This window comes from Penicillium pulvis, assembly GCF_028828015.1.
Source record: "Penicillium pulvis strain IBT 33274 chromosome Unknown contig_7_segment1_segment0, whole genome shotgun sequence".
NCBI classification, from domain to species: domain Eukaryota; kingdom Fungi; phylum Ascomycota; class Eurotiomycetes; order Eurotiales; family Aspergillaceae; genus Penicillium; species Penicillium pulvis.
Genome location: NW_026643079.1, coordinates 750,926 through 777,392, shown reverse-complemented (window position 1 = coordinate 777,392; position 26,467 = coordinate 750,926). Strand labels below are relative to the sequence as shown.

Below are 26,467 nucleotides of genomic sequence, written 5' to 3'. Positions count from 1 at the left end.
GCGGGGTCACAGTCGGATAGCCGATCCGACGATCTGGGACCTGCAAACTGAGATCTTAAGATCTAGGGATCTAACGTTCTTGAGTCGCCGGGGTTTCAGGAGATGCCAAAATAATATTTAAAAGAGATGTATTCCAAGTAACAAGAAGCAAATGTTATCGAATCGTAATTTGAACGCGCTTGATGTAATACAAGGCGACCATCTGGGAGACGAGGAACGACCAGAGAAGAATCACAGTGGCAGCTCAAGGATCTAAGACCCTGCAATGTTTGCGATGCAGTGATGTTTGCGATGTTGCGATGTTGCGGGAGGAGAAATCTGGAATTACGGAAAGAGAAAGATGTGGGGAAGAATCTTGGAAGCGGACTTGGCATCTTCTTTACGGAGTACACGCGTACGTCAACATCGAACACAAGGACCAATATTGCTCATTAATTGGAATGTTTTTAGAAATCATCATCAGATACCTCGTCAGGCATATCTCGACTTTTTTCCAAGGCTTCGGCCTTCTGTCTAACACCCTCATGCGCTCCCTTCACCGCTAATCGATCAGCGGCCTCATTTCCGGGGTCTTGGGCATGTCCCTTGATCCATTGAAACAAGGTCTTGACTTTTAGTTCCTGACGTTCCTCAATCTTCACGAGAATCGACTCAACCAGGTCTCGGTTTTCGACGGGTTTTTTGTCTTTCGTCATCCAGTTATTCCGACGCCAATTAATGAACCAAACAGTGACACAGTCAATTGCATATCTACTGTCGGTGAAAATGGTTACGTCTCGGTGGCGAGGCGCAATGTCAATCGCTCGTAGAATCGCTGTCAATTCTGCCCGTTGATTTGTCTGGCGATTCCCCTTGAGCGGCTCCGACACGTTCCTACTAGGATGACAAAATGTAAATCAGGACTGATGACAGGGAATAGACGGATTGGCAGACAAACCTTGAATCTCCAGGTCCGAAAAAGACTCCAACCCCAGCAGATGCTAATGGTGTTCCATTTCGCAAGGAACTTCCATCAGTGTATATCCGTAGCATCCCCGGTATCCCCGCTGCTTGTGTCTTGGTAGCAGCCTTTTCAGGTGCAGTCTTGTAGATGACCTTCCCAGTGGTGGAATCCAGCAGCACATTGGGATCAAAGCCATCCTCCGCGCCTGGCGGTAAAGGACCCTCCCCGGGCGCATACTCGACGCCTTCTGCGTTTTTGGGATTCTCGCCCCGGATACCATGCGGTCCAGTGGGTTTCTTTGCACTACCAAAGACAACTGCAGGTTGCGCCTGTCCTTCTCTCACAAACTCCTCGGCCTCCTCCCGCGTCGAGAATTTGCGATATCGCGGGCGCGTAAACCCTTGGATCTGCTCCTGTGCTTTCGACCAATCCGTGTACACCCCAGGAACGCGGCCTCGCTGTATCCCATAATATCTTTCGGCGCCCTCCGCACCGCCACGGGACGGAGGCTTTGCACCATTCAAGAATGCGGTGGCATCTTCATGGCTTAAAAACGATTGAACTAGAGCACAGGAACGAATTAGTATTCGGACAAGCCTGTGATTTTGGAATGAGCTCGGAGCTGCCAAGGGAGCACTCACAAATAGCTCCCTTAAACCCTGTTATTTGAGCCAAACACTCTGGCCATCCATAGTAAATGCCCGGCTTGAAGCCTGCCTTGACAGCATAGTATTTTGCGGCGGGGACTCTTTTGCGCTTGATCCCTGCGGCGGGAGGTGTGGATTTCGGGGCTGGCGAAGCTTTCGGTCCGGGCGCCGGACTGGGGGATGGTGTGGCACCCTTCATGGAGTTGACGTAGTAATAGGTCGAGTAGGAGGATCGCGAGGTTTCAGAGGTTGAATGAGTATAAAGGGAGGTATTTGGGAGTTTCTTATCGGAGCTTGACGTCTGCAAATCTGCACGGGTTATCCAGCGTCGCGGAGTGAAACGCGAACGCGGCCGATAACTCAAAACCGACCACGACCCCAACTTCGGAGCCGAGGACGAAATATGCCGGTGAATTGTGGATTCCCCGAATAACCACGGGGTGAGCGACAAGCTTTTCGTATGAGGCAAGCAACGTTGAGGAATTTGACTCAGACAGGGTTGAGATGAAGAGGGGGATCTAGGGAGGGGGCCTTGCCTGATTGGGACAGGGATCGTGAAACTTGACTTTTGGATTTCTATATTGATGCAATGGACCCGCGATGCTAGCTATAAGCGTAATTTAATCAGTATTTCAGTGCTATTTTCAACCTTCTGAGGTTTCAACAACGGTATAACAGGGAGTTTGCGAATAGGTACGTATGGACATGGGTCGAACAGGACTCGCTGAGGATATACTAGGATTGAGGACCACAGTATCAACAGCATTGTTTCAAATTTGACAATCTTAGACTAGTGAGCCTTTCCGAATATCTGCGGGGGTGCTTCTTTTTGGATCCATTGGGCCATTTTCATCATTATATGCTCTGATTGAGTCGGTTCATAACGGACTTGACCTCTTGCTGGACACTCTTGACCAGATTAGCCACAGACAACTCTTCTTTGATCACACCAATACTTGCACCACTGAGTAATTTTTTTTTGGTCAGTGTAAGCCATGCGTGAATGCCATCTCATGGGTTCCAAGAGAACTTACGCCCATACCGTCCGCCGATCATCCTCTCCGTTCTTCATGGCATCCTTGTAACGCTGAATGATGTCCTCGTCGCTAGCACCCGATTTAGATTCATCATAGCTGATTCCAATAACAGCTCTGCCGTCATATTGCCTGGGGAAAACATCGGTTGACTGGAAAACGTCATGCCGAATGGATTTGATGGTCGAAGCAGCGCCGTCACTGCCAGACAGGATCGCCTTTTTGATAAGAGATGGGGCTGCACATTCCTCAGTAGCGACGAACTAAATCTTGTAAGCACGCTGTGCTGGTTAAGGAGGGGTATCGGATGTCTCACTCTAGTGCCCATAACGACTCCATCGGCGCCTATGGTCAAGAAAACATCGTTAGATAATCACTTCATATACTTGAACTTCAATAACTCACCAAGTCCAAGTGCTGCAACACAGCCCCTGCCATCTACAATACCACCAGCTGCCAAGACTGCAGTGTGGGATGCAGCACCGGTTTCTGCAAGGGTGTCGCGTACCTCGGGCAAAAGCGAGATCAGGCTAGCCCCCTGTGCCCATTGATGCCCTCCGGCATCAGAACCTTGCACAACGACAACATCGGCACCTTGCTTGACAGCCTCCGTAGCTGCCTGAACGGTTCCTGTCTGCACGAATATTTTAACATTCCAGTCGCTCTTTGTCCGGACCTGGTGAATCCCTTCTATGATGGGCAGATGATCTGCGTCGGCTTCGGGGAAAGATAGCCAGACTGCCGCTAGTCGATGTCTCTGAAGTAGTGGAATCACATTATCAATAAATCCCGAGGGCTTGAATGTAATGAATCCGACGCCAATGGGTAGATTGTTGGAGGAGATAGCTCCAACCTCTGCGCGAGCTTTCTCCAACTGGTCGTTGAGCTTCGTGAGTTGGCTTGACTCTGTAGTAAAGTCAAACCCTCCGCCGATAAAGCCTATTGGATCATCCGCCAATTACTCGTTAGTGAGGGGCGTTAGGTCTACCACCAAATCGATGACTTTAGGTCGAGCGGAGCACAAACTCGAATCCAGCTGGGAGGAAATTTGTCCACATACCGAGACCACCGGCCTTGGTCACTGCAGCTGCCAGGGAATAATCCGCAAACCCGAACATGGGCGCATTGGCGATGAATGGAGATGTCGTATGGGGAAACCATGTTTGGAGGAGGTGCTTTGACTGGGCCATGGCTATCAGTCGTGTTGTTCCTGTGTGGTATTATTGGATCAAAACTGGTTATTTCACATAGGCCAGAGAACTTGATTGATAGCTTGGGATTTAGAGCAGAAGTCCTCGAGATGAGCTCGCAGGTAGCTACGAGGTGATGTAAGATGTGCGAAAGTCTGGAAATGGGGCCCGAATATATAGCCCCGCATTAAGCTATAAATCATGTACTGTCCAGACGGTAATATGCGCCAGGAGTAGCGGCTGGCTTTCTTGGGTTCTTTTTTTGTCTTGTATGAAATTCATGGAAGCGCCTACTAATAAAGCTATTCTAGGGTACATTAAGTTAATTGGTCTATGGTTGTTTATCTGGTATTGTTGGTGGTGAATTGCACCGGGTTTAGCGGCCGGTTTTTCTTGGCAACGAATTCTCACTGTTTCTGTGCGCCTTTACTATATGAACTGGATGGCGACTTTTCCCTTCCATCGCTGCTCGGAAAAATTGGTGTTGTCGTTCTTCTCCAGTTCGGGACCTCCAATGTCATTTACTGTTGCCATTGTTTCCTCCCAGGCCAAAAATCGAAACTCTCCTCATCCTTGCCACCCTTCAAAACTTCAGGCTCAAGCTCGTCATCATTGTCGGTTTCGTAGGTTAGGTCATCACGTATAATTCGCTGCCAAGTGACTTGGAATACAGCCTTCCACTCGGCCTCTCGGAAGTCATACGGCCAACCATATTGCTCCTGGAGGACCTTCTAGATTCTGGGGTACTGTAGAGGTGAATATTGGACCATGTTTTTATGTGAAAAAGGTGATGACCTACTACATCGTGAAAACGTTTCTTCTCAGTAAATAGGTCACGAGGATATCTGATCATGCTAGGGAGGATCGCAAGTGACCTGACTTGTTGAAGATAAGATGATGTGGATGACACTTTCGATAGTCATCGTCGAGAGGTGGGTTGTGAAAGCTCCATATTCGTATTGTGTCCTTAAGATATGTAAGTCATGACCCTCCATAGATAATGAATATACCTACTTTCTCTTGTATCGAGAATCACATGGATACCCTCATCCATTGAACAAGTTAAGGCTATCTCGTGGGGGACAAGAAAGTCTGACCGGGGTTCGTCAAACTCAAACCGATCCGGATCGCGACCTCCACGGAACTCATAGTCCTCGAGATAGTCAAATGCTCTTGAGTAAGGGTGAATAAACTCGATATCGCCAGATATCCCTGAGAACTGGAAGTATGGTAGTCGCTTCATCAGCGAGATCACAACAGGGTCGAGATGAAGCTTCTCGCATAGGGCCTGGTTAATGTTGTGACCTTCCTGCGGAGCCCAGGATACCTCCCAAACCGAAAGTACGTTTAGTTGCAGATAGACGTGGTAAATGTCACTGATGATGCTGACAATTGTATGCTCGCTATTGGGGAGGCGAGCCACGTGAAAGTCAGCAGTCATATCTTGTACTTCAGTGAGATCTTCTTGTGGACCGGTAGTCATTATTAGGCGTGGGACTTCTCTTTCGCGATTATGATTCCATTGCCAGTGAGCTCCAAGTATTGCCGCAACGATGACCGTACAAATTACTTGAGTAGTAAGAGTAGTAACAAAGAGTCTCGGATATTTGGTGATAATAGTTCGGCTATCTGGAGGCGAAGGAGCAACTGGGGAGTCTTCATCCATTTCAGGCGGAAGCGATTGCGGGGGTTGAGATGAAGACCTGCGCAGATGAAAGGCCACACTAAGAGATATAAAAGAAATCTGACGGTATCCAGGATGTGATTTCACCTGGAAATTCTCAATTGAACTATCACTACAAACACCCATAGACCACTGAGAAGTTTGGGCCATCTTCTCAGCCCCTTCTGACATTCAGTATGATCATGTTTCTACGGTAAAATCCAGTCATTCTTTTCTTTTTGCTGTTGGCTACGTATCTGGGTAGACTTTCGTCCAGCTTTCGGGTGTAGGTCGCCGGCATCCTATCGCAAGTGAATATGTCATCTCAACATCTTCTTTCTACGCCTGGAACCCAGCGGTCAAGACTGACTGCACCGGCCTGCAAGCGGACAAATATGTCTGCGTTGCTGTGGCTTAATTGTCTAGGCGTCGTCCCAGGGTTGAAAGATGATACTAGTGAAAATACTACTTCAAGTTTTCTGTACTTATGAGCTGTGTCGTGTTCTCATTGGGGGCACCGAGGATACATATACATCACTTTTGAAAGAAGAATTAGAAGTTATTAGAAAGTAGTCGTGTTTCTTCTGATCTCAACTTTTAGAAACCCTTCGAAATTCCCAAATCCTTAAGCTCCTGGATCAGGACATGTGGCCGAGTATATTCAGGCTCGAAAATATCATGTAGAGTACCCATTCCCAGTTTGGGGAAGTTAGGTACATCTGACGTGGGAATTTCACCAGAGTCATAAAGAAAGTTCGTTACCTCATCTTTAAGAACAGCAATTCTCCCGGCATGCATCCGTTCCATCTCCATAGTGATTTTCACGGTCGGTCTTAGTGATTGATCGCGCTTAGTCCAATCAAGCTCATCTCGCATCCGCTCTAATAGCCCAGACCAGTCGTCGTTGGGAAGGTTGAGGGATCCTAGCTCAACATATTGAAGTGAAGATGATGCCGAATTCAGCAGATCAATCAAGTCTGATGTGTTGATACTCAACTTCGAAAGCCCAAAGTGATGAAGTTTTGGCCATTGCTGGATAGGGATCAACTCTTTTAAAGGGATAACTGGTTCTCCAGCTATACCGCCCTCTAATGCCGTTATTAAATGAAAGTACGTTAGATCCTTCGCCAAGCTAACAGCCTCGGAGAAGCATCCGCTCGTGAAACCTTCCTGATCATTATAAATCCAGCCATACCCAACTAGTAGAGATAGATAAAGATGACGAAAGCCTGGGCGTTTCATAATAGCAGCAAAATGGTTAGACTCTTCACACGGCTGAGCAAAAATCGTGTAGTTTATCCCAGTGGCGAGTGACTTTGAATCAAAGCATAATTCGGAGACATTATGGTTATCCATCGTGGATAGAACGCGAAGAGCAATCCTAACCCCTCTCCACATCTCCTTATACTCTTCTTTCGTCTCTAACCATAGCAAAGGCTCGAAAATGCCCCCTTCATTCGGATCAATTTGCCATCCCCGTGGAATAGGATAGTTAAAGCCATAAGGAAAGGCTCGGATGGTCGGTGTTTGATATAGCGGAGAGAAAGTACGGCCATGCGCTGCAGGCGTAACGGTCACCCGCATTAGCTGTGAGAATCGCTCTAAGCCATAAATGAAGGCTTTCTCATCATCCCGAGATTCGACCACAGCTTGTTGGTCCTTGATAACCCGCGAATAGTACTCCCAGCAGTCCTTTAGAGGCATCTATGCATCCACCTGCCGCTGGCGAGCTATATGGTCAGGCCTATCCACGTCGCGGTATTTTCGCACTTGTAAATTGCTGATATTTCCTTTACATTGCTTCGAGAACCACTTAGGACATCCTTCTCCGTCCTTCATTTCCAAGTCATTGCGATTTATGAACGGCTCAAAATCCTCCCAGGACACCGGAGCTAGAATAAAACGTGCGTCATCCCAAATAATTTCAGTGACCTGCTCTCTGAAAATTGGATGATTCGCTATAGAGCGAAAAACTTCGACATCTAGCGGATTGGCCGAGAGAAACACGCGCGGGAATGACAGTGGCGTCGTCTCGCCGAGTAGTTTGTTTACCAAGCGTAGGGATTTGAGATCTCGATTTGGTAAACATGATGCGACCAACAATAAAATCTCAGCAGGTAATTGAAGAAGACTGGGACTTTGTACAGCCATTGTAAGTTTGTATTTGGTGGGGGGAAGTGAAAATGAGAGATGCGCGGCGTGCGAGCGCGGGTGAATCCTCTATTAAATAGGCCTTTGGGACCTTAAGTACTCTGTACAGTGACAGTGTTCCATACGAAAACTTGCAAGTATCCACTTCAATAACACATTCATTGATGGATCCGCTAGGTTCCAAGCGATAGGATCAAAAACAGGGTCTCTTACATTACGCCTATGCTATTCCTATCTAGGCCTAGCCCCTTTAGGGTCCCGGAGATATGTTGATCCTGGATAGCAGAACTTAGCACGTATCGCTGGTACCTATGTGGGTTACCAAATTGGGTTCAGCGGCTAGTTTTCTTGTCTGCGAATTCTCGGTGCTTTGCTTTTCGTACTAGTAAGATATAGTTGAAGCTTTGATATCAATTGGCCGGATGGTGTAGTTGGTTATCACGTATCGTTAACACCGATAAGGTCCTGGGATCGAGCCCCAGTCTGGTCATTTTTTTGATTTTCTTTTTTTGTTGCCTGTTTGCCTTATCTTGCCTTTTGTTTGCCTTGTTGCCTTTTCGCTTCATTTGCCTTATTTGCCTTTTGTTTGCCTTTTTGCTTTCTGCACTTATCTATATGTTTACTTTGCCCTCAAATTTAGCTTTCGTATCGATGACCAAGTGTCATTTCATCATTTCTATCCCACTATGGCCAACCCTAGACCTTGTCCTGTCGAGAATGCTTGGAATGTAGATCCTCAACTGGAGCATCGACTCCGTAGTTCATAACACTCTTCACATCACCCAAGAAGATACAAGCAATGATAGCCACCAGGCCAAAGGGTGCTGCTATAATGAAGACAACCCTGATTCCATCCGCATATGCCTGCGTGAGGGCAATGACTCCCGCCTCGATGATGTGGGAATTAACGCCAGCCACCTTCTGGAGTGCCACAGTATCTTCGGAGGTCAGAGCCGTGACAAACCCAGCGAGAGAAGATTCTGGAAGTCCTGCATCAAGGGCAGCCTTGGCTGTGTTTGTAGGGATATATTTATCCAGGCGGCTTTTCATTGCTGCAGAAGCAACAGCCGTGAAGACCGCCACAGCAACAGCTCTTGAGCATGTAGTTGACGCTGTGGCGGTAGCAATAAGGTGGTGCGGAACAGAGAGTTGAACGCCTGCAATAATCAAAATGAGAGGTGCACCAAATCCGATACCCGCAACTGCACTGAATGCAAGGGAACTGAAATCATCACCGGGCTGGATGGTCGCCAATCCGACAAGACCACCTGTGAGGATCACAAATCCTGCGATCATGGGAAATCGGATAGTCCTAAATCTAACGCTTAAATACCCATATACCACAGTACTCAAAGCCGAAGCAATCCCATAAGGTTGTTGGCGGGCGGCCTGGAGGAAAGGGTCCTTTTCAAAGAGAGCTTTTGTTCTGGGAGGAAGATTTGTCAGTGTATCCAAGGTTTTTCTCTTGGAAGGAAGTATGTACTCACAGGACCGGATAAAAGATGACATAGGCGAAGAGGGATATACCCTCAACAAAGATCAAAGCAATGCAGATCCCAAAAGTACGGCCACTGTGGTTTGGACCACGGAAAAGATCATGATGGAGAATACCAGTCGTTGTAAATCGCCACTCATAAACACCAAACACCCCCAAAGTGAGAGTACCGATGATCAAGGTCGCTAGTACCGGGCCACTGACCCATGAGTATAGACCGCCGCCGAGATTCAGACCAGTTAACAACAGTGTTAGTCCTGCTGTAAGTAGAAAGAACCCAGGAAGATCAAGTCGGCCAAGCTTTTGCCAAAGCGACAGGTGATCTAAACGAGTGTGCCGCTTCGGTGGTCTGTAGCCAAGAAAAAGGCAGATTGCCGTCATTCCCCAGAGAGCCATCTGAATCCACTATATAAACTGTCAGATAAATTGATTCTGTGCAGCGGATGGGCCCGATCTCACGTAAAAGTTACGCCAGCCGGTGTGCGGGTTCTTCTTGGTCAACGACCCGAAAATCAAAGGCGCCACGCAACCGCCTAGGGACGCCGCAATATTCATGAAAGCTTGGATCACTGCATAGTGCATTAGTGTTTTGATAAGAACACTGTGTTTTCATATTGCAAGCCTACTCGGTCGCCACTTTCGTGGAACAATCTCACTGGGTATACAGTATGCCAAGGGGACCGTAGCAAATCCGAAACCGATCAGGACTTGAGCTGCGATCAGACGATATATATTGCTTGAACCAGGGGCGATTGCACAGCCAATGAATGATATGATAGCTGGGCCAACAAGCAGTGCCTTGCGGGCTTGAAAGGTATCCGACGCGGAGGAGATGAGAGGGGCGAATACGGCCTGGACAAGCGATAACGAGTTCGGCACCCATGTACCACTGACTATATTGTTGAGACCTTCTTCGATGTAGGTCAGCTTTGAGAGATGAGCAGTTAGTATCTCAATGTCAAATGTTCCAGGCTAAAGTGATTGGCATACACCAAATGGAGGCCCCAAAAGACCAAAGACTTGGACGAGATTGAGAAAGAACATGGCAGCCAATGCAATGTACGTTTGGACATGAAGCTCTGGCTCCTCATCCTCCTCATACATGAGATTTCCATCGGAAGAGACTTGTGATTGTTCAACATGCTCGGACTTCTTCACATCTTTTTCCTGGGCCAAGGGCTCAGGGCCATCATGGTCCACGATGGGAGGCATCTGAAATTGAACAACTTTCAAGATGGAAATAGGCACAGAAAAAAAAATATCAAATTATCTTCAAATAGAGAAGAAATGTGTCACTGCTTTATACCTTATACCCCGGATTTAGAGCTGTCCAGACCCAATAACCTTGGAATACGGGGCCCCGCGTTGTGTCCATGTCCCCACAAGCCATTGATTGTAACCGCTACTAGAAGTGAGACTAGCCCAGAAATGCGGGGCTTATTAGCGTTCAATAATCACTTGTATTGTTTACCAGGTAGAAGTGGCTTTTCTTCTACGAAAGGCGAAGATAGCAGATCGGAGAAAGTGTCAAGCAGCAAAACCAATGCGACTGTTCACATTCCATCCCTCATCAGACCTATTCGATACTGCGTGTTGCTTGTATATTTTCTTGGGCTATCACGAAGGAGTCGGCCTGCTCAGGACAGGATGATAAGGCCTCACCCAGAAGAGGTAGTAGATAGCTATGAACGTTACTGGTAACCGTGGCAAGTATATCCTGATATTTGTAAGCCCGGTTTCCCGGTCTAATTCAAGTCTTTTTCTCGGTCACATCGCTCTGTCTAGAGTGGTGTGGCTTGCAAGAGCTTACAAATGGACACATCATCGATTAAATTGGGATGAAAAAGTAGCATTTGCAATTGAACCGCGAAGCACTTTGGGTGGAAGATGGTCCATAGATCCTGAGGGTTTTAAACTCAGCATAGTCTCCACATTCCTAATAGTCTCCACATGTTTTAATCCATTTAATCCATCTGAGGAGTCTTGACGTACTTTCCAGGTTTCCGAATTTGCTGTACTTTACCAATAGTAATTTTCTGCAATAAATTGGAAATATATCAAGATTATCGTATGAAGGAGGTATGAATGGGTGTTCGTATATAGAACATAACGAATTGTGGGGATGCTCTGTGGTCCCGCCAACAAACCTAATTAAAGTTAACCCCGCTCTATATCCACTCGTGAACTTTAGAGATAGAACTCAGGTTCTACCTAAGAAGCATCGGAAGGGGTTCACTCGCAATATTCAACTCATAGACCGGATACTAATAGCATAGATGAGGAATCCGAAGTAGGCAGTAGGTAGGCTGATGAGATAAGAACGTCAGACTTTGGCTGTACCATAATCTCGAGAGTGATAGTACATCTAGTGTGATGCTAATAACAGCATTACAACATCAAAGACGATCATGGCAACTGATGCGTCTCTCCCATCAACTCTGCCTGTTAACACCATCAGAATGCCAACAGTGTCATCACAGTCGATAAGATCTGTGCCATCCACTCTGCCCAAAAACCTCATTCTTCCCGTGTTGAGCTCTACAAAGCGTCTCTGTGTCGCGGCAGATGAGGTTCTCACATCTTGCAAAGCAAAAAAGCACACATCAGTGGCTTTTTGTCCTTGGACTACCCAAAGAAACACAGGCGCCTTACTAGGTACACCTCCAAAGCGGCGGATGAGGTTACTTTGAGGGTTATCAAATGTACACTGTATTGATTTTGGAGATTATAAATTTCTCTCAACTCTTTTCATATTTATGATCGTCGGGATTAAAGACAGACGTTATCAGCCAGCAGAGCAGTGGTTGCTCTCTTACATCCTGTATCTAATTGTTTTTGGTCGGATTGGATATCACCTTCTTTACCGGGCTGTGTTGGGACCACTCTTGGCGATGCTGGAGTATCTGTCGGTAGCGTACTTTGCCAAATGTTGCTTCCGATCTCAGTCGCTTCTTGCCAGATTCTCATCTTCATCATATAGATAGTACTTCATGAAACCTGTTTCCCAAACTATAGACAGCCTTTTGGAATAATAGAATATCATGCGAGGCCGAGGTGGATACCCCTAATCTTCCGTTCTTGCCATCTATTGATATACCACGGACCTGTCTGTATTGACTGGTGTAAGGTGCACATGGAGTGGGCCTTTCTGCCAGAACAGATAAATATATTGCCTCTCCATCCATCCCTTGCTATCCTCTGCGATTTTCATATCGAAATTGAATATCACTCGCGCCAGAATCATCCGCATTTCGGCATATGCCAGACTATAACATTGAAGTTAATCGAAGGTTGACACAAATGTGAGGCAAGCCAACGTACTTTCTTCCCAGGCAGTTTCGAGGTCCGACATTGAATGGTTGAAGGATTTCAAAATTGTCATCTTTATACCGGGGGTCCCCTAAGAAGCGTTCTGGACGATAGAGACTTGGGTCTGTGAAATGCTTTTCATTATGATACAATGCCCAGTGATGCAGTGCAACAATTGTCTGTGATACATGTCAGTAATTCGTAATTTGAAAACCTTGATTTCCAGCACTTACACGTTGAGGCACAAACCGTCCGAGAATAGTACGACCACCTGCAGGTGTGACCCGAGGTAACCCAGCCGGCACAGGTGGATAGACTCGTAAAGCTTCATTTAAGCAGGCTAGCATGTAGGTCAATTGATTGACCGAGGTCATGGTGATTTCTTGTTCACTCTGGAATGCGGACCGAACCTCCACAGTAAGTCTCTGAAGGGCTACAGGATTCGACAGGAGAAGGTAAGTCACCCCGGCAAGGAGGGTGGCAGTTGTCTCAGAGCCCCCGATGATCAAAATGTTGCCATTGGACTGGAGATTTTCGAGACTGAGATTCTAAGGGCTGTCAGCTACAGGAGCACCAGACATCCATGAAGCATTAGACTGACCATTTCTTTCCTTTTGCTAAGTAGTCCCTCAATTAGATCAGATCTCTCATTACCAGGTTCCATCCGTCTCTGCAGTTTTGCCATGGACAATTTCGTTTGTCGTATAAACCGGGATAGCGCAGATCTCGGGACCACCGCCCAAAACAGCTTGTTGAGTAGTGGATAGAATCTCATGGTTTGCCATATCGTCCCCCCGCGAGCCGATTCAAATATCAGGTGGACATAGGGATGATACTCTGAATTCTGAAGACAACCAAAGGGCTCCCCGAAGGCGAGATCCCCAATGATATCAAAGGTTGTCCAATTGTACCACGCAGTAAGATCAACCGCTTTTTTCCCTGCGGCACAGTTCTCATGAAGCCGCTGGATGAACAGGTCAATATACAGCTGAATCAGGGGTTCCTGTTCTCGCATCGACTTTTCAGAAAAGCCATGTGCAAGCTGACGCCTCAGGATACTGTGTTCCTCGCGCTCGGCATTGACAATGTTCACCGGCGATCCTTTCACAGGCCGATAGAAATTTTGAGATTTCGCAAATTCTTCGACACCTGGACGATGGCCCATAATATCTCTCCAGGCGGTGGCGTTGGAGAAAGCTAGTTCGTCTGGCCCAATGCGTACCACATCGCCGTACTTCTCGTGGAGATAAAGCACATCATATGGCATGGTACCTCGTAACAGCTTCCAGCAGTATGGAATGCGGGACATACCGTGCAGAATTGGCCCAGGAAAGGACCGAAGCGGGTGAAATAACACATTGTAAAGTGCTCTACCCACAGCGTGAGCCAGGACCTGAAGTGGTATGATTAGAGTTTTTGAAGGGTTATGATTAAGGGCTATCTTAACTCACGATGGTGAATAGAGCAGCGGCTACCCAACTGGGGCTTTGGAGCCCAGATTGGAGAAAGCTCATCGAAGCCATGCCGATGCAGAGGGATGGGTGAAGGAAGGTTGAATTGATTGTTTCACGGGCCACCACCTCAGCCATGAGCGGGAGAAAACCGTAACCCTTGACGATATACAGTCGACAAACATTTCTAGCTGCGCACGCTAAATTTTACAGTCGTAATACTTTTGATGTTTAGTGGTCATTGGCCCGGAAATGAAGTGCACAACGTGTGGCGTTTTATTCACATTCGTATCACACGTCCAATAAGGGGATGTTACTCCAGGGAATTACTTTGTTAATTGGACACTAGTAGTCGAGTCAAATCTCAAACGCGAAAACGAGAGCGAAAGCGAAAGGATAAAGACAAAATTGGAAGGATTTAAGTATTTCCAGATGATTAAGGAGCCCTGGAACCCTTCACGTCATAAGTGGGGACATCGACAGTGGCAGATCTGTGGAGTATCGAACCAGCCCCGAAACCAAACTCTCCATAGTAACCAATCCATCTGCTGGAAAGTGAAAAGGCACGAACATATTGATGGACATAAGACGAATTCCAAAGCAAAAGCCAAGTCAAATCATTTTGATTGATTTGAGTTGCTTTGATTAAATAATCATCCACGTGAGCTGTTCACGGGCCTCTTCACTTTGGTGACATAATGTGTTGTGCGCCTTCACGATTGCAACCTTCTCTGCAATACTGCTGCACCTGGTCTAAAACAAGACAGTATGTTCGAGGTGGGCTTTAATTATGTCCTGGGCCTCACGGTCATTCCTATTAACTCTAAATAGCGTCGAGCTGCGGATCGATACCATCTGCGAATGCACCGTGCCCGCTCGGCGGTGCTGACTTCAGATGAGATTGTTGAGGTGCGCGCAGCTCAACGAACCTTCGAAGGTGCCTATGTCCGAACCGCTCTCTCTCAGTTCTCCTTTGCCCTCGTCGTACTTAAGATTTTCACCGCCGAATTCTACAGTATCGGCGCGCTATTCGCCATTTACGGGACCGGAGTCTTGATCATTGGACTGTTTCGCCGCTCTCAGGGTAATCGCCAGTTCTTTTCGGAGCTCGGAGAAGATGGTATTCATCGTCATAAATTCCGGACCAGTGGAAATGCGGTGGTGGTCTTGACCGCACTGAGTATTGCGGCATACGTGTGCTTGATCGGTCTGACACTTACTCTGCAAAACTGATAACGGAGGCATCCGAGGGATGTGGAACCAACCACTTCCTCGCCAAATATTCCCGCTATCTTGTCCTTGGGCAATGTGTGTTACCCCCTGCGTGGCCGCCAAGCGCTAAGGATTCTGTGTCACCGTCGAGACAACTCATCACCTGTCGGGGGTACCGGGGACCGGCAGCGGGACGATCACCGTGAGGCAGCCGGAGCATGCGGTTGGTCGGAAAGCAATCTGTAATATTGTGGCTCGGGAACCGCCAAGAAAGCCGAGTATGCTCTACGGAAAGGGAGGACTTGCCCGAGCGGAGACGCGCATGTTGCACAAAGCCGCCCCAAGACTTTGCTGACCATTGACCGGACATGTCGGGTTTGAAATCGGATGCTAGCCTACTGATTCCAGATCCCAACTAGTCGGCCTGATATCTCGGATTTAAGGGCTGATATCAGCTTCTCGTTGCCGAGAAGGAAGGGTCAATAATTACCTTACTAGTGGAACCTGGTTGGTGGATTCTTCAGTTGATCAGACTAGTCATACTTCAGCACAGGGATGGTGCCATGGTGATTGCTCCACCATAATGATTTGGCCTGGGGATGTCTTGAGCCAAGCATTCTAGATAGATAAAGATGTTGTATGGATCATGTTGTCGACCTTGTACGTCTCTAGGCGTGTATATAGTCTCACCATCCAATTTCCTCTCTATGCCTTATGATCTACCTTGCATACCTCTTTTCATTTTTATTTTCTTTGCGCCCCTGACATCATTCCATGAACTGAAGCCCCATTGATCCCCACCTATAGTGGACTCGAAGATCAACTTAAGCTGCGCTGTGATTTCATTCATCTGATTGTGGCTGATTTAGCCCTTTTTCTCTCCCCTTAATACCTTTTTTATTTATTACCGTATATCAAAGAGAAATCCTGGCCTATCGAAGGTCCACGGTTGTATAGGTCGTGTTTTGGGGTCCATCTTACAAGGAACGCAAGTTGCCTTTGATCATTTTCCCTCCATCTCCACCGCACACAAGGGAGAAATTCAAAAACTGGCCAAGATTTACCCCAATCTCAGCCCCTCACAGGGGAAGTCTTGTGCGAAGATTCCCAGTTGATCGTTAGCATACAACAGGAAAGTGACGTTTGGCCCGGAGTTGAGTCATCCGCATCTCCCGCCTTATTTTTCTCCTCTCCCACTCTGTCTTTCGAGGGGCTTTCATAAATCCTGTCCATCAAACCGAGTCCGGTTACCTTAAAGGACTATTTCAAACATCAGAAACTTGCTTCTCCGGAAAGGCTCCAGACTCCTTACCGGAGATGGCACAACATTCCGACATTGCACGGTCGGCGATCATGTCGTCCGCCACTTCAGATCCTGCAGCCCCGGGGGATCAGAGGAATATGAACCAACGACCCAACGGCATCAGCTCAAAGGGAGCTGGGCTTGGCTCGGGTAAAGAAGGAGCAACTTTGATTCCACCTCCGAAAACTGTGGTCGGAAGAGCGCTAGGCAATGACTTGCATTCCGATGCCCACAAAGCCTCACAGGCGCCCAAGGGCGGAGTCGGAACCGCCCTGACTGACACTCCGATTTCTACCGCACCCCCGTCCCCACAGATGTAAGTCTTTCCTGCCTATGAGTCGTCGATTACCTTCGTCCCCAGAACCTTGTGTTTGCGTATTCGAATCCCCAGCCTATGAGCGAGGACAGTGGCTCGATCGACACTGAAATGTGTTCCGGGTCAAGTCTGTTCCGCTCTGTGGGAGAGAAGCATCTCTCCGGATGCACAAGCTAGCTCGTGTGCCCCAGACCCTCCCCACCATGTGGCTGAGCCGCATTCGCTTGTCTTGTGATCGTTTGTGTTTTTAATAGGCTTGTATTCTGGTCTAACGCCTTTTTGCCTGCAGATCAGGTCGTACACAACCCGGTACCCCGAGCAGCAGAGTCCGAGCCACTACCCTTGATATTCCCGGCCTGACCAAATCCAAGGTCTCCCCCGATGGCCGAATTGCTCAGCGCGATGTCGGTGCCAAGCTGGTCATCGTTATGGTCGGACTTCCTGCTCGTGGCAAAAGTTACATTACCAAGAAGCTTGCCCGTTACTTGAACTGGCTTCAACATGACACTCACATATTCAATGTCGGTGCACGTCGTCGTGTCGCAGCTGGCAGGTCTCCCACACCGGCAACTCCTCGAGGCCATGAGATGGCCCCAAAAAATGTCCACAAAGACCTCATCGACTCTGTGCGCCGCCTGAGCGTGAGCGTTGGGACCCAGAACCAAGGCGAATCTTCGCCACCGGAGGAAACCACTCTTCCACCCCCGATTCTCGTAAACGGCAAGGATACCAAGCCTTCTCCTTCACAAAATGGAGACACGATGGTGCCACCATTCGATGGCCCTGGCCTGGAAATTCCGGACGAGGCCATCAAAGAAGCTCCTCTGGAACCAATGGATCAGACTGCGAACTTTTTCGACCCCCAGAATCAAGACGCTGTCAAGCTTCGAGAGCGTGTCGCCCTCGACACCCTTGATGAGTTGCTCGACTACATCCTGGACGAAGGTGGTAGCGTCGGTATTCTCGATGCAACCAATAGTACTATGGAGCGTCGCAAGGCTATCGTGGACCATATTCGCAATCGTGCTGGCCCTGAGCTGAACATCCTGTTCCTTGAAAGCAGCTGTGTGGATCCAACTTTGCTGGAGGCCAACATGCGCTTGAAGCTTTCTGGACCTGACTACAAGGGTCAAGACCCGGAAAAGGCGCTAGTGGATTTCAAGAAGCGTGTGGCTCTCTACGAGAAATCGTACATCCCCTTGGGCGAATACGAGGAAAAGATGGGCATGGCTTTTATCCAAATGATTGATGTTGGTCGCAAGGTTGTCGCTCATCGAACACATGGCTTCCTCTCGTCGCAGGTTGTCTATTACTTGCTCAACTTCAACCTCTCTCCACGCCAGATTTGGATCACGCGACATGGAGAGAGCGTGGACGACCAGGCCGGTCGTATTGGTGGAGATTCTGACCTCAGCGAGAATGGAAAGCGGTACGCCAAGGCCTTGGCTCGATTCGTGAATTCTCAGCGGGAGAAGTGGGAGCTATACCAGCGACAGAAGGACTTGCTGAAGCACTTTCCTCCCCGTCCGGGTGACAGCACTCCCCCCAATCCGTCTTACATTCCCCATGATACGCCGCGTAACTTCTGTGTATGGTCATCGATGATGGCACGGGCTGTCCAAACCGTCGATTACTTCAATGAAGAAGACTATGACGTCAAGCAAATGCGCATGCTCGACGAACTTCACTCAGGAAGGATGGAAGGCATGACCTACAAGGAGATTCAGGAGCAGTTTCCCGAGGAGTATGCTCACCGCAAGAAGGACAAGCTCTTTTACCGATACCCAGGCCCTGGTGGAGAAGGGTACCTTGACATTATTAACCGCACTCGGGCCGTCATTGTCGAGGTGGAGCGTACCACTGATCATGTCCTGCTGGTCAGCCACCGGTCCACCGCTCGCGTCCTCCTTGCATACTTCCAGGGCCTGGAACGTGACCAGGTCGCCAACCTGGATGTTGAGATGGGGGTGCTCTACATGTTGGAGCCTAAGCCCTACGGGGTTGACTTCAGGGCCTACCGATACAACCCTGAAACCGATTGGTTCGACTTCGTTCCCGATTACCAATTGAAGCAGGTGAATGGGCCTCCCACGACCCAAGCATGATAGCCTAAAGCTCTTGCCGTGGGTCCTCGTGGGAAACTCCCTCCCTATGATCATGATTTGCTATGAACTGTGACGACAACTTCCCCATTCAACATCAAGATGACCCCGACTCGGATGATGAGCTTTCGGTTCATATCAATTATCGATTCATTGCTGCATATGGGTTTTTATCTTCCATTTCTTTATCTCCTTTTCTTTCCTCCAATTTTTGTTGGGGGCTTTGTATCCTTTCCTCGCTCCATTGCGTTGTATTATGTTTCAACTTTGCAGTCTTTCTACCTGTTGCTTTTTGTTTCTTAGGGGAGACGATACAGGCGTGATTTGCATGCAAGAGCTCACTTATTTATTCCACCCCATGTTGCTCTTGTTGTCTTTGCATAGATTTGGCGTTCAACGGAAGCGATGACTCTACGAGCTTACTATGGCTTCAACCAAATGAGCTTCCCTCGTCAGATACCCATTGCATATCAACATTGAGTTGACTGGGAATTTTGTTCAATTCCCGTGGTAGCTTTTCCTTTGCCCTGATGGGATGTACTGGAGATTTCTCAATAAACCACTTATCTTGATTTGCTGTGGTGTATGCACTAAACAGGACTGTTATCCAATACACTTACTAGTATACTTACTAGTTCATCTCTACTCATCCAGCTTGACCCGCTCAAAAACTTCTAAGAAGGTCTCTGGCTCATCTGCCCCTTCAACCACATACTTCCCTTGCACTGTAAAATGCGGAACCCCAGAAACCAATCTCCTCGATGCCGCAAACGCCTCGGCATCAACCTGCTCCGCCCCAACCCCAGACTCAAGCAACTTAGCCACCTCCCCACCATCCAACCCAGCCTGAACAGCCGCCTCAAGCAAAACCTTCGCATCCGTAATGTTTTTCTCCTCTTCGAAATAGGCTCGGAACAGATTCTCGACAACCCGGGTCTGCAATCCTCCAACAGCCGTCCCTGTAGTACCTCCTGGCTGAGTACCTTTAGCCTCCTCTTCACCAGCATACCAAATAACCCGATGAGAATCCCGAGTCGATCCCGTATTTCCTCCAAACTTGAACATAATTCCATCACCCTCGCCCGCGGCAGCTAGTCGTGCGAACATGGCCTTGCAGCGCTCGGCTCCGAACTTCTCGGCGTACATTTCTTGCTTGTTTATGCCAGGGAATGTTGGAGATTTTGGGTTTAGGTAGAAGGCGCGCCAGTTAAGTGTAAATGTGTCGGATGGATTGCTGGCTTTGTGGGTGTTTATTGCGCGAGAGAGGCGTCGGTAGCCGACATAGCACCACTGTGTTTGGTTAGTCTGATATAGGTCTAGGAGAAGTGGGGCCGTGCGTACAGGACAGACGCTGTCGGATATGATCTGGATCTTGAAGTTTGTCATGGCTTTCTTGTTTTCTTCTTCGGTTGTACTTTAAGAGGAGAATGAAAGGGTTGAACGTCACTGTACTCCGTATATAACGAATGCGGGTCTTAACGTTCAATTTGTCAGCATTGAGATCCACTCGGACCTTATATTTGGTTCCAATCAAACATGAATTTCCAGTACTTTTGTGCTTGACCTATTCTATTTTGTTTGCTATTTCCCCCTCTTTTCTCGTATTCATGACTTCCCGTGGTTCTTGTATAAACCTTACATTCTTTATGGTAGAATCTACATTGATATACCTGGAAAATATTAACTGAAAGTAAAACAATGCTTTTGATGCGAGCTATCCATGGTAGAATACAGCTAAGTCTATGAATGCGCTAAAGGAAACAATCCCAATAAAATGTTGTGTCATGACCAAAGTTCAAATACAAGGGTATAACGGTCTGATAACCACCCTAACAACTATCCCGACCAACTCATGATATACGTCTACTTAAAGAATTTGCTGAGCCTGGTTGCTTGCGCTCCACGGGGTTTGCTCAGCGAACAGGGAAGATGAGTTGTTGTAAACAGGGACACCACGAGAGGGGTCATTGTTGTGGGCTTGCTCAAGAACAGCCTTGTACTATTGAGATTGTCAGTAAGAAGGATTGTGCAGTAAGGGATGAAGGGTCTTACCTTGAAAACAAAGTTGAGAACAAGAGCAGCAGCAAGACCAATGCATACGACAAGAGGGCCGAACAAGTTGTCCAGGTCCTTGCCACTCCGTTGGCGGATGAGCCGAGAGCGCTTCTCATACATGTACCAGCCCCAGGCAGCGGAAAACAGGGCAAAGAATGTGTACACAACGGCAAGGGCTTGGGCAACTTTGTTGTGCTTGCCAGCAGCATTGTACAGACCCAGTGACAAACTCGACAACAGAATACTGATGTGGAGCCACTTGATGAAGGTACGCTGGTTGGCTAACCAAACCTTACTTTCCACGCGAACGGGACCAGTGTCTTTGATCCAGACACCGGGGTCTCGCACTCCAGGAGGCAAGGAAACAATCTCCCGCCCAGTCCATGGCTTCGAGATGCCCAACGACTTCAAGATGGAGGTGAAACGAGACTGTTCTTCCTCATTCTCCTCAGGCTCTTGCACTGCTGCGGCAGGGGCTTGAGGCTGCACCTCACGGCGCTGGGGCTCAATATGAGAGAGACGGCGGTTGGCCGGCACTTCGGTGAAGCCAGAAGGCCTACGAAGCACTGTGTGAGACCTGGGTTCGGACCACCGACTGAAGGGAGATCCAGCCAATGCATGGGCACTTGGGCTACCTGCGCCACCTAGGAAACTGCCAACGGCGATGTCATCCTCGTTGCGCCTCGCCAGTCGTTCTTGCTCCTCATGGAATGCGGTCTCGGGATCACGACGAATGTCATTCTCAAGTTCTCCCAGCCAGAACGGGAAGTTGTTCACGGAATCCTCAAATAATTGGGCAGCACCGTGGACGAACTTGGAGAAGCGGGGTGCATCTTTGACCAGATGAGAGGCCATGAGATCATTTACCCACTCCGCCTGGTGGGCTTTTCCACGCAGCTTAATTTCAAGTAAGGCGTGCGGGAAACGGACAATTTCGCCAGTTCGAATGGAGCTGAATGGGTATGACATCTCGCCATCGTCGAGGTCGGCACGGTGCCACTCGGAAGGGTCTCGGCAGGGACGCTCAGGGTCAAGGCAGTCTTCCCGGATCATGGCGAGGTTGGTGTCCATGGAAATGCGAACGCGGTCATCGCCGGGGATTTGGAAGGCGGTACGGGTGTAGTTGGCCCGAACCATAGGTTGCAGGTTGTTCTCATTGATGAAAGACTGCAGTTCTTCTACATCCTTCTTGAGAGATTCCGCTTCCGCAGATTCTCCGTTGTTCATATCCTCCATCCGATGAACCTTCTTGTCCAAGTGGTACTCGCCATCCAGGAACTCCTTGATGTGCTTTTCCTTCAGCTGCACCTTGACCTCCCGACTGCTGTCTGAGTCGGTCACAGTCTTCTTCTCCAAGTAGATGGAGGGCTTATCTTTCAGCTGTCCCGTCCAGCGCAACCGCAGAGATCCAGCCTCGGGGGCACGGGCAACCTTCTGGTTGTACAGGTCAAACTGAGGGTTATCAAAGTAGAGGGAGGTGATGGTCGGATCGTCGAGGGTATCCACATTCTTTGAGGTGCCCGGGTTGTAGATCAGGACTGGTAGGCGACGGAGGATGTATGTCTTCACCTCCAAAACGTTGTCCGAGTGGACCCAGAACTTGTAGGAGGAATAGACATCACGGCCAAAGCCACGTTCAGGCTCCTTCGGCGGTTGCACAATGTCATCCGTCAGAGTTTCACGGACAAAGGAGTACATCACCGACAGACGGTGGACCAAAGGCGAATAGTCCTCTGAGTTGAATGGAAGCTGCGACAGGCGAACTTGCAGCAATGGCTTGACGCGGTACCGAGCTCCACGCTTGCGGTCATGCTTCTTGGCTGCCTTGAGGAAGCCGGTGAAGTTGATGCGGCTGTACTTCTCCAACTCGCTAACCTCTTTGGTGATGCCATCGAGCTCCTGCAGAATCTCGGTCGCCATTTTGCGCTTTTCCTGTTGTTCAAGAACGACGGCCTCTTGCTCTCCGGACGGAGCCAATGGGCGCAGCTTGGCCTCGCAGGCTGATGTGCGCTCGCGGAGCTGCTGGGAGGTCTCCGATTGGAAGGCATTGACCTTGTCCAGCTGCACATTCAGCAGTTCCTGCACAAAGGCCTCCTCATCCTGTTCAGTCCAAAGACTGTCATCGGAGTCGCTGGCGTCGCCAGTGACATCATTCTCACGCAACAGTGCCTTGAGCTTGTTGTAGTCAATGTATTTGCCCTTCCATGGCGAATACACCGTGTTCTTGAGAGTCTTTCCGAACCGCATACTGCCTCAAATGGAGCTCACTCGGACTCGAAATTCGACTCAGCTTGGTATCAAGTGACGAGGGGCCGAGATGGATAGAAGAGGGGAAGAGAGGGCGCAAGAGATGTGAGCACCACGTGGGAGCCAGTACAAAACTAATGCTGCATTGACTTTTTCTCCCTGCAGAGTAAACTTTTTTTTTACCGAGCACATAGAAGAAAAGAATTCAGTTAAGCGATTGAATGTCGATAGCTTTAGCACGCACGTGCTCATCTGGCTCGCTCTCACGGCTTGCCGCTTTCAGATGAAGTGACCAATCACAATACGGAATTGGTCGGCCCGTCCGTGGATCAATTATGGTCCGACACTAGCGCAATTACAGTAATTTTACGTAAATTTAATCCACTCTTACCGATGTCAAGCTAGTCGACATCAAGACTAGTGCCATTGGTAATTACAACCGAGGCTCCTATGTTGTCGTTATATCCAGGACTGTACACCCTATATTGGACCGATGGCCGCCTCTTCTCCACAGCCAGGGCTGTCTCATCCCCTGCATAACATCTTGTTGGAGCTTCACCAACGCCCTTATCCACACGTCCCCAATCCACAAGGTTGCAAAAAACGCGCTTCTGTCGCCCTGATTATCCGAGTTCGCCCGACCTATGATCACTGGCCGACCTCGGCCTCAATCGGTGACCCATCCTTGTCGGTGGAGGATCGACTAGACGAGTTTTTTGCCCAGCCGTGGGTCCAACATGGTGACCCAGAGGTACTTTTTATCAAACGCGCGACGCGAGTTGGCGACCGGTGGACTGGGCATGTCGCGTTGCCCGGCGGAAAACGAGACCCAGAAGATGAAGATGATTGCGCAGCGGCCATCAGAGAAGCATCAGAGGAAATTGGGCTGGACCTGACCACAGATGACTGTATTAATGTGGGGAACCTTCCTGAACGGGTGGTGACGACTAGCTGGGGGTCGCAACCGTATGTGCCATTGGGTTTGCTGCTAAGCGGTTCGTGTGGAATGGAGATGATTGACTGATATTTATACTTCTTAGACTGATGGTTCTTTGTCCCTTTGTCTTTCTCACCACTCGAAGTGATTCCCCGAACCTCAAGTTACAACCTACCGAGGTGGCATCGACACATTGGATTCCCTTGAAAGCGCTCCTATCATCATCACTCCGCACTGTGGAATATGTGGACATGTCGCAACGATTTGCTAGACAAGGCGGATTTCTGACTCGGATGGCTGTTCGATCCCTGATGGGATTTATGCAGTTTTCCGCTGTTCGACTGCTTCCCTCTGAAACCCAGCGGTGTACCTCGGTCCCTGGATTTGTCCCTGACGAAAACATCCAGCCTTCTTTGATGCAAAGGGTAAAATCATGGTGTCTCAGCAACCAAGCAGACTCAGGTGAGGCGGATCGTCCACTTTTGCTCTGGGGTCTTACCCTTGGCATTCTGGCCGATTTCTTGGATATGCTGCCTCCCAATACGGCTGTGCAGATGTGGAAGTATCCGACTTTCACAGTGCCAGACCTCCGGCTGATTGTGAGTATTCTGACCTACAATCTGCGAAAGCGTAATTTGCAAAAGGTCAAATCGGGCGTCCGCCCCAGTGACACTGCATCGGATGGTGAAACTGCTGCCCTGCCCGTTTCCCCAGAAGCTGCCAGCCATGACCATAATGAAGTCGGAATTGGTGGATTAGGGGTAGGACGCTACTATGGGCCTACTGACCGGGCTGTCGATGGAACCTCCTACGCTGTGGGTATCATGTTACAAGGTTATTATGACCGGTTACGAGTGGCGATCTACGTATTTCTTGCCTGGCGGATGGCTCTGGGGTCGGCGGCTGCATTCGCTGCCTGGCGATTTCTTCGCCGTCGTTGACGATACATGGATACTTTGTAGAGGTACTTAGACATGTAAATTTGCCTATATATAATGAACATTGAGAAAGGAAACAATATCAAAATACGTTGAAACCGTTTTCAAGTACTCGTTAGTATCCGTTCACAGGCTCGACGACTCACATCTTTGCTAGATCAATGTTCGCCAAGTCCTCGTCCAAGAAAAACTTCCAGGAGGTGGATTGACTGTCGCTTCAGCGTATATTTCCTTTGACCAAATGAGTTCCCACAAAGTGCAGGCCAAGAAGATACTTCGCCAACTTCAAACTATCAAGCGCATGGGGAAACTTGCAATTCGCTCTCATGTGTTACTTGACCCCAACATACTCAGCAACGGTCGAATCAATCCACTAAAAGGGGATATCATCTTCTCAGACACCGGTCATGATCCAGATACCAGCTTCATGCAGAATGATTTCTTTGAGTCTACATGTATTGTTGATAATGGTATGATTGTTGGGCTTATTGACAGGAAATTGGCAGGATTTTTTGGCTGGAAGATGTCTGGAGAAACCACCGTCGGACCAGAAGCCCACCATGAGGAATGAATACCAATTTGATGGAGGAGCAGATTCAGGATTTAATGTCCCGGAAAGACCTCTATGTACCAGAGGATTATATAAAAACGCTGATGTTGCCAAGGCGTGGATATAGATGTTACATAATCCACGGATCCACCGTAAACAGTGCCCGCGTTCCTTCTCTTGTCACTACTTCCTCAAATGCGCCATGGCTGCCACTCAGAAGCTCTACCCCCGCGGGACTGTCAAGCGCATCGTTAAGGCTCATTCTAATAAGAGCGTGAGTAAGAACGCTGATATCCTGGTATGTTGCAACCCAGCTAACTCAGCTCAACATGCGACAAGGACGTCACTAATGTCTTGACTGTTCACAGATATTTCTAGATTACATGCTGTTTATGCAAGAGTACGATTGAATCCTGACTCGAGCCCCCTTATCCGATTACCAATACATCCTTCGAGTCGTGTTTATAAATCAGCGCTAATCATCCCCACAGATTGATGCGCGAGGCTTCCATCCGATCTCGCAAGTCCGGCGAAAAGAATATCTCAGCAAATTCCATCCGCAAGGTCACCGAGGTACGCTTTCAATTTCATTCGAAGCGATAATGGGGTCTGTGTTGATAGTCATGTTTCATATACTGATCAGCATGGTCGCGTGCAGAAATCCCTGCGCAAATACCAAGGATGATTGAACCTGAAACCGAGTCATTTCAACTATCATTCTAGGTGGAAACATGTGCGCCATCAGAAGCTATGTGTGATTAGGCTCTCCCTGCGGATTTTTCTTGTGCTTGTGCTATGCTTGTGCTGTGCTTGTTACAATGGCGTATAGGCGTTTGGGGATGATGATACCCAGACATTTGTGAAAGCTCCTTTAATTGAATTCAAATTCCAACAAAGCTTTAAGTATCAATTCAAGTAGATGTC

At 48.5% G+C, this 26,467-nt stretch overlaps 12 protein-coding genes across 12 annotated transcripts; 4 read left to right on the top strand and 8 right to left on the bottom strand.

Moving 5' to 3' along the window:
* Positions 1 to 446: 446 nt before the first annotated feature.
* On the bottom strand, positions 447 to 1,789 carry N7503_008230 (RNA-DNA hybrid ribonuclease; the record flags this gene model as incomplete). The annotated part of the gene is made up of 3 exons (XM_057067777.1): positions 447 to 873; positions 938 to 1,505; positions 1,585 to 1,789. The coding sequence occupies 3 exons, from the start codon at positions 1,787 to 1,789 to the stop codon at positions 447 to 449; spliced, it is 1,200 nt and encodes a 399-aa protein (XP_056918632.1).
* A 656-nt stretch (positions 1,790 to 2,445) lies between these two features.
* On the bottom strand, positions 2,446 to 3,814 carry N7503_008229 (nitronate monooxygenase; the record flags this gene model as incomplete). The annotated part of the gene is made up of 5 exons (XM_057067776.1): positions 2,446 to 2,554; positions 2,625 to 2,887; positions 2,941 to 2,969; positions 3,030 to 3,563; positions 3,685 to 3,814. 5 exons carry the CDS (start codon positions 3,812 to 3,814, stop codon positions 2,446 to 2,448), a joined length of 1,065 nt encoding a protein of 354 aa, XP_056918631.1.
* Positions 3,815 to 4,733: 919 nt separating this feature from the next.
* N7503_008228 (uncharacterized protein) lies at positions 4,734 to 5,297 on the bottom strand (the record flags this gene model as incomplete). The annotated part of the gene is made up of 2 exons (XM_057067775.1): positions 4,734 to 4,780; positions 4,829 to 5,297. 2 exons carry the CDS (start codon positions 5,295 to 5,297, stop codon positions 4,734 to 4,736), a joined length of 516 nt encoding a protein of 171 aa, XP_056918630.1.
* Positions 5,298 to 6,074: 777 nt separating this feature from the next.
* On the bottom strand, positions 6,075 to 7,181 carry N7503_008227 (uncharacterized protein; the record flags this gene model as incomplete). Its single annotated transcript, XM_057067774.1, has 1 exon — positions 6,075 to 7,181. The coding sequence occupies one exon, from the start codon at positions 7,179 to 7,181 to the stop codon at positions 6,075 to 6,077; it is 1,107 nt and encodes a 368-aa protein (XP_056918629.1).
* A 1,143-nt stretch (positions 7,182 to 8,324) lies between these two features.
* On the bottom strand, positions 8,325 to 10,335 carry N7503_008226 (trichothecene efflux pump; the record flags this gene model as incomplete). Its single annotated transcript, XM_057067773.1, has 5 exons — positions 8,325 to 9,054; positions 9,116 to 9,528; positions 9,583 to 9,692; positions 9,750 to 10,050; positions 10,114 to 10,335. The coding sequence occupies 5 exons, from the start codon at positions 10,333 to 10,335 to the stop codon at positions 8,325 to 8,327; spliced, it is 1,776 nt and encodes a 591-aa protein (XP_056918628.1).
* Positions 10,336 to 12,208: 1,873 nt separating this feature from the next.
* Positions 12,209 to 13,867, bottom strand: N7503_008225 (cytochrome P450; the record flags this gene model as incomplete). The annotated part of the gene is made up of 4 exons (XM_057067772.1): positions 12,209 to 12,389; positions 12,445 to 12,611; positions 12,666 to 12,980; positions 13,034 to 13,867. Coding segments are annotated over 4 exons (1,497 nt in total), but the record flags the coding sequence as incomplete, so codon positions are not given.
* Positions 13,868 to 14,651: 784 nt separating this feature from the next.
* N7503_008224 (uncharacterized protein) lies at positions 14,652 to 15,116 on the top strand (the record flags this gene model as incomplete). The annotated part of the gene is made up of 2 exons (XM_057067771.1): positions 14,652 to 14,660; positions 14,715 to 15,116. 2 exons carry the CDS (start codon positions 14,652 to 14,654, stop codon positions 15,114 to 15,116), a joined length of 411 nt encoding a protein of 136 aa, XP_056918626.1.
* Positions 15,117 to 16,412: 1,296 nt separating this feature from the next.
* On the top strand, positions 16,413 to 18,819 carry N7503_008223 (6-phosphofructo-2-kinase PFK26; the record flags this gene model as incomplete). Its single annotated transcript, XM_057067770.1, has 2 exons — positions 16,413 to 16,714; positions 17,004 to 18,819. 2 exons carry the CDS (start codon positions 16,413 to 16,415, stop codon positions 18,817 to 18,819), a joined length of 2,118 nt encoding a protein of 705 aa, XP_056918625.1.
* A 639-nt stretch (positions 18,820 to 19,458) lies between these two features.
* N7503_008222 (DsbA family oxidoreductase) lies at positions 19,459 to 20,202 on the bottom strand (the record flags this gene model as incomplete). Its single annotated transcript, XM_057067769.1, has 2 exons — positions 19,459 to 20,106; positions 20,158 to 20,202. 2 exons carry the CDS (start codon positions 20,200 to 20,202, stop codon positions 19,459 to 19,461), a joined length of 693 nt encoding a protein of 230 aa, XP_056918624.1.
* A 481-nt stretch (positions 20,203 to 20,683) lies between these two features.
* On the bottom strand, positions 20,684 to 23,118 carry N7503_008221 (SPX domain protein; the record flags this gene model as incomplete). Its single annotated transcript, XM_057067768.1, has 2 exons — positions 20,684 to 20,815; positions 20,869 to 23,118. The coding sequence occupies 2 exons, from the start codon at positions 23,116 to 23,118 to the stop codon at positions 20,684 to 20,686; spliced, it is 2,382 nt and encodes a 793-aa protein (XP_056918623.1).
* Positions 23,119 to 23,611: 493 nt separating this feature from the next.
* On the top strand, positions 23,612 to 24,996 carry N7503_008220 (NUDIX hydrolase; the record flags this gene model as incomplete). The annotated part of the gene is made up of 2 exons (XM_057067767.1): positions 23,612 to 24,084; positions 24,159 to 24,996. The coding sequence occupies 2 exons, from the start codon at positions 23,612 to 23,614 to the stop codon at positions 24,994 to 24,996; spliced, it is 1,311 nt and encodes a 436-aa protein (XP_056918622.1).
* Positions 24,997 to 25,638: 642 nt separating this feature from the next.
* N7503_008219 (uncharacterized protein) lies at positions 25,639 to 26,252 on the top strand. Its single transcript, XM_057067766.1, has 4 exons — positions 25,639 to 25,841; positions 25,912 to 25,943; positions 26,035 to 26,116; positions 26,202 to 26,252. The coding sequence occupies exons 1-4, from the start codon at positions 25,671 to 25,673 to the stop codon at positions 26,226 to 26,228; spliced, it is 312 nt and encodes a 103-aa protein (XP_056918621.1). The 5' UTR covers positions 25,639 to 25,670; the 3' UTR covers positions 26,229 to 26,252.
* Positions 26,253 to 26,467: the final 215 nt, after the last annotated feature.